This window comes from Anoplopoma fimbria, chromosome 21 (genome assembly GCF_027596085.1).
Source record: "Anoplopoma fimbria isolate UVic2021 breed Golden Eagle Sablefish chromosome 21, Afim_UVic_2022, whole genome shotgun sequence".
Taxonomy (NCBI): Eukaryota; Metazoa; Chordata; class Actinopteri; order Perciformes; family Anoplopomatidae; genus Anoplopoma; species Anoplopoma fimbria.
In genome coordinates, this window is record NC_072469.1 from 2,296,509 (window position 1) to 2,311,657 (window position 15,149).

Genomic DNA, 15,149 nt, shown 5'->3' on the forward strand with positions numbered 1-15,149 from the left:
ATCCCGCCACCTCTCGCGAGAATTCCTCCCCTCCTCGACGTCACGGCGTAATGGCTGCAGATCGCGGATATTACAAGGTACTTTTTTCCCCTTCTGCTGTTATTTACCCTGCGCCGCAGAAATAAACGCACATTTTGCACCAGAAACGCGTTTTAAAGCACCCCCGCGTTTGCACGACACCTGGGCGTTTTGTGACAGTTTACGCTCATTTACGGCGCCGCAAACCGGTACGAAGCGTCGAACCTTCGAAATAAGAGCACAATGTTTTCCGCGCTTTTCGGCACTACAGAAACAGTCATCTGGCCTCTCTAGTCGCGCTGCTACCCGCTCCCCTCGCCTCCCAGGCGGCTTGTACTCGAGATGAAGTGTCCATTAAGCCTCTCGGTTCGATAAACCAGCACCAGAGGTCGGTTTAATCTACCTACGACACCGCTGTTAGCATTAGCATTAGCATCAGGCCTGCTCAGGAAGCAGGCGGGAGCTTTTATTTTCCAAAACTACTTTTCCACATCTCACCTGTCAAAGCTGCTGATTCAGAGAATAACATCTATTAATGAGTGTTTATATAAGAAAACACTATTTTATTCTCTCATTATGCTCTGCTTACTGTCACAATACTCTCTTTCAGATAAAGACACAATAAGAGTTGAAGAAACTGCACAGAGTAAGTATTGTTTTTATTATATTATATATGTGTTTATTATTTTCTGTGTGCTTCAAAGGACATTTTTTGTTGTTTTTATTTAATTGCAATATTCTGTTTTTGTTATTGAATTTTATTTGTGTGACCCTCATTTTTTTCCTGTCTTGTTAATTTAATTAAAAGCCTGAACAGGTAATACATTATCTTAAATAAAGTGAATTAAAACTACAAGAAGAAGCCTGTTTGCATAAGATAAGATAAGATATACTTTATTATCCCTAAGGGAATATTTTATTTGGTCAATAGTAATACACACAGCTGCAACTTACAACAATACATATCAAACTAGGCTTATAAAAACCACGGTATAAAAACTACTAATATATAATATATATATATATATATATATATATATATTGCCAAGGCAAAAATATATTAAAATAAGGACATTAAAAGTAGGTAAGAAATCATAAGAATATAACACAATACTCTTACAGATAAAGCCACAATTTAAGAGTTAAAGAAACTGCACAGAGTAAGTTTTTTATTATATTATATATGTGTTTATCATTTTCTGTGTGCTTCAAAGGACATTTTTTATTGTTTTTATTTAATTGCAATATTCTGTTTTTGTTATTGAATTTTATTTGTGTGACCCTCATTTTTTTCCTGTCTTGTTAATTTAGTTAAAAGCCTGAACAGGTTATAAATTATCTTAAATAAAGTGAATTAAAACTACAAGAAGAAGACAATATTGTGTCATCGTCAAGCCTGTTTGCATAAGATAAGAAAAGATAAGATAAGATATACTTTATTATCCCTAAGGGAATATTTTATTTGGTCAATAGTAATACACACAGCTGCAACTTACAACAATACATATCAAACTAGGCTTATAAAAACCACGGTATAATACTACTACTATATATAAAAACCACGGTATAATACTACTATATATATATATATAAATATATATATATATATATATATATATATATTGCAAAGGCAAAAATATATTAAAATAAGGAGTAAAAGTAAAAAATCATAAAAATATAATAAATTAAACTAAATGTAACAGTGCATCCTTGCCTACAATCTACATAAGTAAGGATAAACCTGTTTTCTTGTTCAGTTGTGTTAAAGACATTAAGAGGAAAACAAATTGTTTGTTTTTACATCTACTGGCGTTGAAACGGAGTCGGATCCTTCAGAATACTGTGTTCATGTCTGAGACATGACACGGAGCTGTGGAGCTCCATTGTTGTCTAAAAAATCACGTAAAAACAACAATTAATGAGCCACAAATGTTTATTCTTCTGCCGCCGTTTCCTCCTGTTTGAGTCATCTTTGCTTGATACAGCGGCCGGCTGTTTAGGGAATTTATTGTTGTTAAACTTTATATTTGTGATTTGTGTTTAAAGGGTTATGTGTTCAGTAGCAACAGTAGAAAGTACATTTTGACTTTTGTCTTTCTATGGGATTTATTGACATTAAGAAAAAATGCATAATAGTAACTTTGAAGTAAACTTAAATTTGTAGCTTTAACATTTGTTAATTGTTTTTGAATTTTCATCCTCAGTTCCACAAATGTAACTTTTTTCGTGCAAGAAATTACTCCAAAATTCTCAGATGTAATAAACCCACTATTTTAGACCACCGTAATAGTTTTGTTGTTTGTTTGTGGCAGACTTCTCCTGAATTTAAAATCTTCTCAGTTGATTTTATCCCCCTAGAGGACAATATCTATCAATAGAGGAGAAATAAACCACAGTATCATTAATATCCCTTTTGTTTCTCCAGCAGCAGAGATGACTCAGGTCGCCAACCATGGGAAGCTGCTGCTGCAGCGCCTACACCAGCAGCGTGAGATGGACTTCCTGTGTGACATCACCATCATGGTGCGGGACGTGGAGTTCAGAGCTCACCGCAACATCCTGGCCGCCTTCAGCAAGTACTTCTCCACGCAGGCCGAGAAGGGTCAAGAGGTCACGACGCTTGACCCCGACAAGGTCAGCCGCTACGCCCTGGAGAAGCTGTTGGAGTTCATCTACACCGGACAGATGAACCTCAGCAGGTAAAACCGCAACAAATACAGCTCCGACTTTTAGATTTAATGATTTCCAATTAACTTTAATGAATAAAATGTTTGTTTTGATGTTTTTTTTAGCACCAGACAAGCAGCTGTGCGTCGAGCCGCCGTGTTTCTGGGAATATCTGAGGCCACAAAGTATCTGGTGGAAACCCCCCACTGGTCCGAGCTGAGCGAAACCTCCCAGTCTGAGATGGATAAAGAAGCCGGTCTCTCTCCTCCCAGTCCGACGTCTCCGGGCAGCCCGACCTCGCCGGTCCCCCTGTCTATCAGCGCCGTGGCGGGGGAGAGTCAGGAGGAAGGGAAGGCCGGCGGAGAGCAGGGCGAGGAGGTGAGCCATGTGGATATGGAAGAGGGAGAGAAGAGCGATGCCGAATACACCCCCGCCACGCCGAAGAGCACTGGAAGAGGAACGGGGAGGAAGAGAGGCCGGCCAAAAAGATTCAGTGGTGAGAAGGCGGAGGCGAGCAGCTCGGCCGACGGCACGCCGAAAACCCAGGGCTACAGGGGGAGGGGGAGAGGCCGAGGGAGGGGGAGGGGGAGAGGCCGAGGGAGGGGGAGAGGGAGAGGCGCCATCAAGAGGGAGGAAGTGTTTATGGATGATTCAGACGGGAGCGTGAAGGACTTCGGGGATTTCTCCGAGGACTGGAGCCCCTCCCAGGAGGACGACGACGACTTCATGGTGAAGAAGCCCCGATTAAGCAGCGGGGATGGGCGTAGGGGGCGTGGTCGCGGGAGGGGGCGGGGCAGAGGGAGAGGCCGGGGCGGGGCAGGAGGAAGATCGCAGAGGAGGGAGAGGAAGGGGAGAGCGGCGGGGGCGGGTCGGATGAGGATGAGGACGTGGGGGAGGGGGAGGAGGAGGAGGGGGAGGTCGGGGATCCGTCGGAGATGGACGAGCTGTCGCTGTCGTGCACCGAGTGCAACAAGATGTTCAAAGACGTGAGCAGCCTGCGGCGGCACGAGAAGATCCACAAAGGCCTGAAGCCGTTCGTCTGCATCTTCTGCTCCAAGAACTTCAGGCAGGCCACGCAGCTGAAGACTCACCTGCGCATCCACACAGGTGAGCTGACTGATGAGCAGTAAATCACCTGTGTGGGGATTTCATAGAATGGCCATTTTGGCTACGATCGTCCTGAAGAAGGAATGAAACTAGATAATTCTTCTACTAATGATTATTCTAATTATCAAATAATTTGCTAGTAGATTTTTGGGTATATTTATTAACTATTTACCCTATAACTTCTAGCTCAAAATGACCTCTTTAAAATATTTTAAAAAAAGAAGAATATAATGGTTTTTAGAAGACAAACTTTGTATCAGCGTGTTATTTTAACTCTCTGTCTCCGCCGTTTGTTGCAGGCGAGAAGCCGTTCAACTGCTCCGACTGTGACAAGTGTTTCGCTCAGAAGTGTCAGCTGGTCGCTCACCGTCGGATGCACCACGGAGAGGAGAAGCCCTACACCTGTGAGCGCTGCGGCTTCAAGTTCGCTACCTCGTCCAACTACAAAATACACATCAGGTACATGACCTGCTTTGAGCATTATTACTATCATTATTATTATTATTGTTATGATCATTTATGTGTGTTTGTTTATTTATTTGTATCATTATCATCATTATTATTTTTATAGTTATTATAAATTATATTATATGTATTTTTTATTATTATTCAAATATTGTTAATATTATAATTAATACATTTATTGTTATTATTTATTATTATCATTATCATCATTATTATTATGTATTTATATATTATCATTATTATTTTGATGTTATTATATATTTTATTATTATTATTCAAATATTGTTAATATTATTATTTATTTATTTATTGATATTATCATACTAAGCGTCAATATCCTTATTTTGTATTTTATTTTATTATGAATAATAATTATTTTGTATTATTATTCAAATATGATTGTTAATTCTTATTATTATCGTTATTATTTTAATTATTTTAATATTGTCATTTTTTATTATAAGAAAACTAAATATATTTATCGTTATTGAGATATGAAATCATCTTTATCGTGATGGAAGATCGATAAACAATAATACTTTTTAAATCATATACAGTACCAGTCAAAAGTTTGGACACACCTTCTCATTCAACTACTTTGAAGAATGTAAAATATAAAACATATTCTGGTTTGTTGAGCATTTGTTTGTTTACCACATAATTCCATATGTGTTCCTTCATAGTTTGGATGTCTTCAATATTAATCTACAACGTAGGAAAAAATAAAGAAAAACCATTGAATGAGAAGGTGTGTCCAAACTTTTGACTGGTACTGTATATATAACCGTAATAGTATGTATATAGATTAATATCAAATAAATAAACGGAAGCTGTTAATGTAGCTGTATCCCATTTTCACTGTAGTGTTTATTTTATTTTAGCATTTATCTGAAAATTCTGACATTGTGTTGGGAGTAAATATTATTGCACAGGGCATCCCTGACTTTGTTTGTTTGTCCGTCCGTCCTCAGACTGCACAGCGGGGAGAAACCGTACGTCTGTGACATCTGCGGCCAGGCGTTCGCTCAGTCCAGCACGCTGACGTACCACAAGCGGCGGCACACGGGAGAGAAACCGTACCAGTGCGACCTCTGCGGCATGTCGTTCTCCGTCTCCTCCAGTCTCATCGCTCACGCTCGGAAACACACAGGTGAGAGGGATTTATTCTCCTTTATTTAACTGATTGAATGATTACATGTGTTGTGTATGTTTAATATCTTTTCAGTTTTTTGATTTTGTTTTGTTTTGATTTAACATATCAGTAACTGATTATGAATTATTTAAGGGCTGGAGGAGTTAATAACATTTAATTCAGTGTTTTTCTTTTTTTTAACAAAGATTTACTTTATTGTTTCCTCTGTGGATCAGCAGTGACTAAATATCTTGTAAAGAAGCTTTGTAATAAATTGTGTTTGATGTCAATTCAAACCTGATTTCATTTAGTTCAGAGGGTATGATTTAAATTTAGTTAAATATTATTAAAGTATTATTATCTACCCAAGATTTTAATCTGATAGATCGGAGTATTGTTTACATTTTGTACGACCTTGTCATTTGCAAGTGCCTTCATCATTTCAAAATAAATGTTATTTATTTATCCGGCTAGAATTTCATATTAAACTTGTTTGTTTTCCTTCCAAACTGTTTGTACAGATCGAGACATTTAGCAGCCAGAAGGTGTCGTCCTTTAGGCTCAAAACAGCAGTTTTAAATATTTTATTCATGTCTATATATATATATATTTGTTTGTATTTCAGGTGAGACTCCGTACAAATGTTCGCAGTGTGACGGAAGTTTTGTGACGTCTTCTGAACTGAAGAAACACATGAGGAGACTTCACCCAGGTGAGATTTTATGAATCAAACAAGAGTTCAACATGGAGCTGAGAAGAGACTCACAATAAGAACAGTTTATTGGCAAAACAACTGTCTGTTTTTGTTTTGTGTAAAACATTAGAAGACTCTTACAATATGGAGACCTTTTGATTTAAATCAGAACTGTCAGATCAAAAGTAAAGTAGCTCACACTGTGTGTGTGTGTGTGTGTGTGTGTGTGTGTGTGTGTGTGTGTGTGTGTGTGTGTGTGTGTGTGTGTGTGTGTGTGTGTGTGTGTGTGTGTGTGTGTGTGTGTGTGTGTGTGTGTGTGTGTGTGTGTGCAGAGGGGAACAACGGCGTTCAGTGTCTGCTGTGTGGAAACCGCTTCGCCAGCGTGAAGAACATGATCAAACACCAGGAGAAAGCTCACGCCGATGAAGTACGGCAACACAAGGAGAGAGCCAGAGCAGGTGAGCAGTGTGTGAAGTGCTTTGTCTGAATTTTTTGGGTGTTATTTTATTTTGACATTCATGCACCTTTGTTATGTTTTACTGCTCCTTTAAGAGAAACCACTGATTTAAAGCAGCCATGTTGGTTTTGTTTTGATGTTTTAAGGCCTTTAGTGCGATCAATATATTAGCCACTATGTCCCCTACCATGTATACAACTTTAAATACATAACCCACATACTTTTGTGTGGTTTTGTACATATTTCAGAGTGTTAAAAACACAAATGTTTAGATTTCTAATAGATATAAAGTAAAAGTTAAGCATCAGCTCTAAATGAACATCATAAAAAAACATATCTAAATAATAATAAAGTAGGTATATAATAAATAGAGGTACTTAAAAAGAAATGTTGAAATCTAAAATCAGTCCATGAGGTGACAGGGTTATTTTTTGTTGTTTTCATGAGTACTTTCACACAGAACGCAAATATTAGTATTTTTTTCATCGATATCAACCAATCATGTTGTGCGACAGTTCTACAACAATACCTGGACTCCCTGTAGTTCGAACCAAGATGGCAAACTTCTTTTAACCTTGACTAGATCCATTCCTTCCATTCTTCCCTTTCACAATAAAAGCTCCAGACATATACACTGTGTAACTGTACCAGAGAGGGAACTCCAAATCACATCAGAGCATTTTGCTAAAAGGAAACTCAATAAAATATCTTACAGTAGCTTTAGTCTAGACAACAGTGAGTGACTCAGTAATAAGAGTATTTAGCATTTTATTGTGTCGTTAGTTCGTCACATCTCTGGTGTTTAAAGGCCTTTTTATTGGCGTTTATCGTGAGTTCAAGAACGGATACAGAAATGAAAGAACACCTCATCTGTTTGGGTAACTTTCTGATGTTCGTGTGTGTGTTTTGTGTGTGTGAGCAGTCGTCCTCCTGGCCTCCAGTCATCCCGTAGCTTTCGTTCAGAGCAAACTGACGCAGGAAAACAAAGGCATGTCTTCCATCCCGGAGGGCGGAGAGCCTCCCAACCCCGAACCGACCACCCCCAAAGCCCTGCCGATGTCCTCCACCGACGCCGCTACCACCGCCGCCATCATCCAGGACTTCAAGTCGGAGCCATCTCACACCGCCATCACCACCTCCTCCACCGCTGCTGCCGACGCCATCGCCGCCGAACAGGTGACCTTCGACCCCGACCAGGAGCAGACCATCAACTCGGACACGCTCCACGCTTTGGTGGAGCAGCTGCGGCCGCCGCCGTCTCCGGCCCAGAACCTGGAGCAGATCGTCATCATCAGGACGGTGGACAACGGCGAGCACAACCCTCCTCAGCAGTGAGTCACAGCGGCGCTCACGGACAATCGGTCTCCTGCAAGAGAAATGTAGCCTGTTTCATTACAATCTCACAGTTACGTCTGTTATTTTTACAGTAATAACGATTCACGTACCTCGTTAATGGATGTAAACAAACCTCCAGGTTAGAGAAACTCTTTCAAACGAAGATGAAATGGGGAAATTCTCCGTCGTAAATGTCCATCATCGACTTCCTGTTTCAACTTTGACCAATCACACTTACTGTAGTTGCACTGAGGTATACTTACCAACATTTCAGGATGCACTCACTTTGAGTTTCACCTCCAAATAAATGAGCTTCTAGTTATTATTACTCGTAGCAACTACAGTGAAAACTACAAAAAACAAGACGTCTGAGTTGTAATCTAGACTGAACCTTTTCACAGAAAGCATTCGGAGTCTTTGCTCCCAAATAGAGAGCAGGAAGATATCTGATTTTTAGGAAAACACACAACACATTTAGCCCTTTTCATTAAGTTCCTGGTCCTTTTTAAAAGTATTTTTAGATGTTTCCAGGAACTATCGGGGTGGAGTTTTTTTGTCAGATGATCCTCGCCGTTCTCGAGTCTTCTACATCCTTTTTGCAGAATTCTCTTTCTTGCCGCTTCCATTCAAACATCAAAGTTGAACAGTGAGACTTTGTAATCACTTTATTGGTCTAATTTACTAAATGTTCTGATACTGATCCTGATAAGATGACTGAGAATCTGATTTAATACAGATTCTTCTCAATATTTCATTTGTTTGGAGCCACAGAGTTTTGTTTTTGTGTCATTTTTCTGACACAAAAATGTTGTTTTTCCATCTAAGAGATGAAAAAAAGCAGCAACGCTTTGAGCTTATATGTAAAGTTTAGGAATCAGACTGGATCGTGGGAGAGAAAGTCTTCATCGCTGCGTAGCTTTAAGTGAGTTTAGTTTAGAAAAGGGGATGTTTAAGAACAATCTGCTAAAATGTCGAACTCATGATATAAATGTGTGAAACATCGCTGATTCTCTGCTCTACGTGTCTCTCCCCTTTTGGCTTCTGATTTTCAAATTTCACCGACTACTAATTCACCGAAAACCTCGATACGAACGTTTCTTATCTGTTGCCGCTCTGATCTGATGGATTATCTAATATAAATAAACATTTATCAGATAAATGTGTCAGCTGGTAACACTCTCACACTGTTTTAATAGATAACGTAGTCGGTAGACGACGAGCTATGATTTTATTTCAAAGTGTTTGACATGTGATGGTGGTTTTATCATCAATGTTGATGCAAACGAGCTTTTTGTTTCAGTGTTATAGCGTTTATTTTTTTTAAAGCAGCTGTTTTAGTAGAAGAGTTTGAAAACTGCATTATATTTCTATCAACTGTTTTATGCTTGATTTCTTTCCTTCTTTCTTCCTCTTTTTTTATTTTGGATATAAATCGTCTGCATAACTTGTACAGAAATGTGAATCACATAAACAAGTTCACCGCTGTGTAAAGAACTGAACAACAGCAAAATAAAAGAAATAGAAAAAGAAATAAAAAGGGAGAATCAGAAGTGTGTTTGTCTTTGTGACTGTGATGAGAAATAAATGATCATTGATGATAGTTTTCTTTATGACATTTCTTTAAGTATCTACTTGTTTTTATTTTATGTCGATGTGTTTTTAAAAGGGTAAACAGAAATATTTTAATTTCTGTTTAAAACATTCAACTTTCATTGTAACGATTGAAAAAAACATTTTACAAAGGAAGCTAAACTGAATTAAATAAAGTTAAAATTCAATATTGCTTCAGCTATTTTTAGTTTAGTTTATTGTATAATAGTGATAATTTCCCCCAAAACATTGATCACATACCTGCTTTTACTTTTTTGCTGGACTACTTAATTTAGAAAAAAAAAAAACATTAAGAAATTGACGTGAAGATAATTGAGGATGTTTAATTAAACCAGCAGAACTAAAGAATATGTTTGAAATGTTTCTACTTGTTGACAATAAATTTAATATAATTACAGTTAAAAACAACAACATTACAACAAAAGGATGTGTTGTACATTCAAACTAATATTATAGATATTTACATATATATATATGTGTAAATATGTATATGTATATATGTATTTTGAGGTATATGTTTGTTTATATATATATACACAAATATATATAAACTAACATTTATATATATAAATATTTGTTTATATTACATGCACAATTCTGCTCACTTCATCCTTGTTTAATCAGAATTAAAATCAATCAAATATATCTTTATACATGTATATAATATTCATATATATATTTTTAAATATATATTTATGTAAAGATATATGTGTAATATATATATATTTTACATATATAATAAATTGATAAAAAAATGCCTTTTGTAACCTTTTGTATTGAATATATATATATATATATTCAATACAAAAGGCAAGTTTATTTATTAATAGTACAAATTTCACCAACAACACAATTCAAACCGAAAAAGAAAAGGAACAAAAGAAACACATTAAAAACACTGATCAACATTTTATAGATCAAATACCTGATCAATAAATAGAGAATATAATCTAAAGATGACTCAAACTGTGAAACTAGTCTTTAGTTGCAGCTCTATAGAATCAATAATAGATCTTCTACCACTGGAGAATATTGTAAAGTGTGTTCTTTCTGCTGTATTCATCTGATTTATGATCTTCATCTTGGTTATGGTAAACTCTTCCTCTGAGAGTGATTTATGTCTCCTGTTAATGGAGATAAGTGAGCTGAATATTGTATGAAGAAATAACCTTCATCTTCTTCTTCATCTCTGTTCTCTTCTCAGCCAGGAGGCTTCTTTCTCCTGATCTCTGTCGTAAACTAAGAGCTCCTTAGTTGTTGTTTTTTTATCATTTAGATGCTTATTCGTTTGAAAATGAGTCTATTTCATCTGCAGCCGGAGAATCAAACTGCATCATGGGAAACGTTTGGGAAGCTTCTCTCCTCTGAAGCAGAAACTGAGACACTTTTATGTATTAACAACAACATGCATGTGATAAATACTATAAGATATTGATCACTTCTAAAGTATTGGAAGTCTGTTTATGAATAGAATGACTGAGGAAACATGCTGCTAACTGGACTTCATCAAGAAAACCTACGAATCTGTTCTCAAAACATGTAACATTTTGTAAGCAGATGTTTTTTTTAGATGAAATCAACTGTACTTAAGTACTAATCTGAGGTACTTAAGGTAACTAATTACTTTTTATTTCACTACATTTATTTTACAGTTTAAATTACCCTGCTCAGAGTTCACTCTCTCCTCTCCTCTCTCCTCACTCCTCCTCTTATCCCTCCTTTATTCCTCTTTCCTTCTCTCCTCCTCTCTTCCTCTCCTCTCTCCTAATTCCTTCTCTCTCCTACTCCTCTCTTCTCCTCTCATCTCTCCTCTCTCCCATCCTCCTCCTCTTTCCTTCTATCTCCTCTATTCCCTTCCTCCTCCCCTCCTTTCTACTGGAGGCCCCTCTGGACTCTGGTCTGAAGGAGTTTCTGGTGAACCTTCATGATTTCATCTGGTTTCTCGTGAATCCGACCCGGTGGCTCCGATGACGAGCTTTAAGAATAACTTTATAGAACCAGACGATCTTCTCTCTGATGGTCTGGTTTACTGCGTTTGCATTATTATGTTGGGTGTGAACATGTTTCAGCTCTGAGCCGGTGAAAATGTAAATGTAGGACGACGTTCATCACAAACTGAGGTCAGCGTCACGTCTACGTTTAGCTGGTTCAGAATCAGCTGATAGACCACAGGTTGTGTTTATTGTTCTATACATAGTCACAGCAGGAAGAGTTTGACTTCCTGAATTATAATGTTGATTAACGCTCTCTGAAACCTTCGCCCCTCTGTGTGTGTGTGTGTGTGTGTGTGTGTGTGTGTGTGTGTGTGTGTGTGTGTGTGTGTGTGTGTGTGTGTGTGTGTGTGTGTGTGTGTGTGGTTTTATAGAGAGAGTTTGAATATGAGATAACAGAAGTTTAACCGTCTAACAGCTTTACATCAACGAGGAGGCTGATAATGATGTGGCTCAAAGAGTCTGTCTGTCTGTGTCTGTCTGTCTGTCTGATCTGTCTGTCTGTCTGTCTGTCTGATGTCTGTCTGTCTGTCTGTCTGTCTGTCTGTCTGTCTGTCTGTCTGTCTGTCTGTCTGTCTGTCTGTCTGTCTGTCTGTCTGTCTGTCTGTCTGTCTGTCTGTCTGTCCTCCTGTCTTTCTACCTGTCCGTCCGTCTGTCTGTGTCTAGCCACCTGTCTGTCTGTCTTCTGTCTGTTCGTCCCTCAGCCCTTCTGTCTGTCCGTCTGTCTTTCAACCTGTCTGTCTGTCCACCTGTCTGTGTCTCTATCCATCTGTCCATCTGTCTGCCTCTCCATGTGTATGTCTTTTAAGCGATCTGTCTGTCCTTCCTCCTGTCTGTCTGTCCATTTGTCTGTCAATACGTGCCTCATTACATCTGTCTGTCCTCCTGTATGTCTTTCTACCTGTCTGTCTGTCCATCCTGTAGTTCTTCTGTCTGCCTCTCCGTCTGTCTGTCTTCCTGTCTGAACAGTGGTGGAAGAAGTACTCAGAAACTTTACTAAAGTAAAAGTACTTAATACATTTTTTGACACTAAAACACATGCAAGAGAGCTTTTTTTAACAATGTCCTTATTGATTATTCATTATTCAAACATCAGCGTTGTTATGTAAAACCACACACACACACACACCCCACACACACACACACACTACATCGCTTCTACTCTAGAAACTCTCCTTTATCTCCATTTAAAAAAAAAAAGATGAAATGATTTACAGATTCCTTCCTGCAAACACTGAACTTGTTTTTCAAGTCATTCTCTCCATTGACATACATTGTGCAATATTCTCCATTTAAACCCTAGAATCTGTTTTGGCTGCAACGTAGAAAACTCAACACATTTACATTCTTTGGTTCTTAAATTGAGGATCCGTTGAATACAAGTTCATCCGTGCAACAGGACAGAATTATCCTGATTTCATTGATAAATTAAGCTGCAGAATTTAGTTGATCGATAGAAAAATAATGCAATGTGGCAATAAATAAGGCTATTATTTGTGTTGACAACTCTGCATGCTCTCCAGTTTTGGAAACCAGGAAGGAATCTGTACGAATGCTTCCTCCTTCATCAACAGGATGTGAAACCCTGGAGGAGAAGCCGATATCTGAAGAATGTAAGATGATATATAATCACTGATCTGTTCCCTGGAAGCTTGTCTGACTTTCCACATCAACCAGAAAGACAGTGAGGCCAGACTCTCCCTCCCTCTCACACTTTCTCTCCCCCAACCTCCCCCTTTTCTCTCCCACATAAACACAGAGCTCCTGACACATTGATTATGTGCTTCAGCTGATTGCAGCTCTGCAGAGAAAAAGAACCTGTGTGTGTGTGTGTGTGTGTGTGTGTGTGTGTGTTGCAGCCATTAATCATTGTAATGTTCCTTTAATATTCCTGCAGGGGACTTTAAGTTAAGCATTAACTTCACTGTGTTTCCTCTCATCTCCTAAGAAACCAAACCTCTGAGGTGCTTTTATGATATTAATCTTTCATATGCATGATATATGTTTCTGAACTCATGATGTGTTAAACTGTCTTTCTCTTCTGTTCAGAAACCACAGGCGTGGTTTAACAGAGGAAACCGCTGGTTCGAATCTGCTGCAGCAAGTGAGAGAAAACAAAGAAAGTGCAGCCGGAAGACAGAGGATCTACCCTTCAAAATAAACATGTTAATGCGAAAAGAAATCAAAATACAATTGTCTTCATTTCTTATCATTATTGAAGACTTTCTGATATTCAGTGACGTATATTTTTGCTAAATTCTTGGTATAAGTTGTTATTATATTATATTATATTACTACATTTAATGCAGATGAAAGACAAACTATGGAGACATAGTCTGCATAATAAACAAAGGTTTAAAAATGACCTGGTGATGATGGGGTGTAATGTCCTCCTCAAACCTCGAGTACCTTTGGATTTGTATTCATAACAAGCTGGATTTATATGTGACTTTAAATTGTTGTGTAAGAAATGTTTCAACGTTTCTTTCTGCCTGAAATCAGTTTCATGTTGCCGAGACCCTCGTGATCCTTTTCATAGATACTTTGAGTCCGTCTCAACTTTTACCTTAATCTGTTGGCACCACAGTATCAGCCCCAAAGTGCACTGCTGTATGTATTATTATGAGACAAATACAGATTATTATCATCATCGTCATTATTATAATTACCCGTATTAATACTGTTATTCTTACTCCATCATGATGGAGCCACTAACACAAAAAGAGAACGTTTTCATTTGATAATGATACAATTTTGATTATATACCGATCATTCATTTCATATATCAAATGGTTTTGTGATGTAATAAAAATAATAATGATAAAAAATATGGATATATATCACTCCAAGGCGAATCACATGACACATACCGGCTATTTATAACAAATGTATTTACTTTTTTGCTTTATTCATTACTAAACTGATCCACTAAATTGTCATTGTTATTATTATTATTATAATACTTTATATGTTTTTTTTTTGTTGTATAGTATGTGTATTTATTGTCTGTGTAGTTGTATAGTATGTGTATTTATTGTCTGTGTAGTTGTATAGTATGTGTATTTATTGTCTGTGTAGTTGTATAGTATGTGTATTTATTGTCTGTGTAGTTGTATAGTATGTGTATTTATTGTTGTAGTTGTTGTCTGTATTTATTGTCTGTGTAGTTGTATAGTATGTGTATTTATTGTCTGTGTAGTTGTATGTATGTGTATTTAGTATGTGTATTTATTGTCTGTGTAGTTGTATAGTATGTGTATTTATTGTCTGTGTAGTTGTATAGTATGTGTATTTATTGTCTGTGTAGTTGTATAGTATGTGTATTTATTGTCTGTGTAGTTGTATAGTATGTGTATTTATTGTCTGTGTAGTTGTATAGTATGTGTATTTATTGTCTGTGTAGTTGTATAGTATGTGTATTTATTGTCTGTGTAGTTGTATAGTATGTGTATTTATTGTCTGTGTAGTTGTATAGTATGTGTATTTATTGTCTGTGTAGTTGTATAGTATGTGTATTTATTGTCTGTGTAGTTGTATAGTATGTGTATTTATTGTCTGTGTCTGTGTAGTTGAGCTGCTGTAACACTTGAATGTCCCTCATGGGGATCAATAAAGGAATATAATAATAATAATGTTAAATTATCAGAAATCAAGCAATTCCAACCTTCTGGA

At 37.4% G+C, this 15,149-nt stretch overlaps 1 protein-coding gene across 1 annotated transcript; it reads left to right on the forward strand.

The window, feature by feature from the left end:
* The first annotated feature begins 97 nt into the window (after positions 1-97).
* Positions 98-9,456, forward strand: mynn (myoneurin). The gene is made up of 10 exons (XM_054623369.1): positions 98-406; positions 629-664; positions 2,444-2,717; positions 2,811-3,501; positions 3,591-3,792; positions 4,092-4,251; positions 5,229-5,407; positions 6,015-6,101; positions 6,416-6,541; positions 7,463-9,456. The coding sequence occupies exons 3-10, from the start codon at positions 2,452-2,454 to the stop codon at positions 7,873-7,875; spliced, it is 2,124 nt and encodes a 707-aa protein (XP_054479344.1). The 5' UTR covers positions 98-406; positions 629-664; positions 2,444-2,451; the 3' UTR covers positions 7,876-9,456.
* The last annotated feature ends 5,693 nt before the right edge of the window (positions 9,457-15,149 follow it).

What these genes read in the sequence shown, in the direction of transcription:
- mynn (XM_054623369.1), top strand. Translation starts at nt 2,452, where the DNA reads ATGACTCAGGTCGCCAACCATGGGAAGCTGCTGCTGCAGCGCCTACAC. An exon ending in GAGGGAGAGGCCGGGGCGGG is followed by an intron (nt 3,502 to 3,590) that starts GCAGGAGGAAGA and finishes GAGGGGGAGGAG; the next exon opens with GAGGAGGGGGAGGTCGGGGA. An exon ending in CATGAGGAGACTTCACCCAG is followed by an intron (nt 6,102 to 6,415) that starts GTGAGATTTTAT and finishes GTGTGTGTGCAG; the next exon opens with AGGGGAACAACGGCGTTCAG.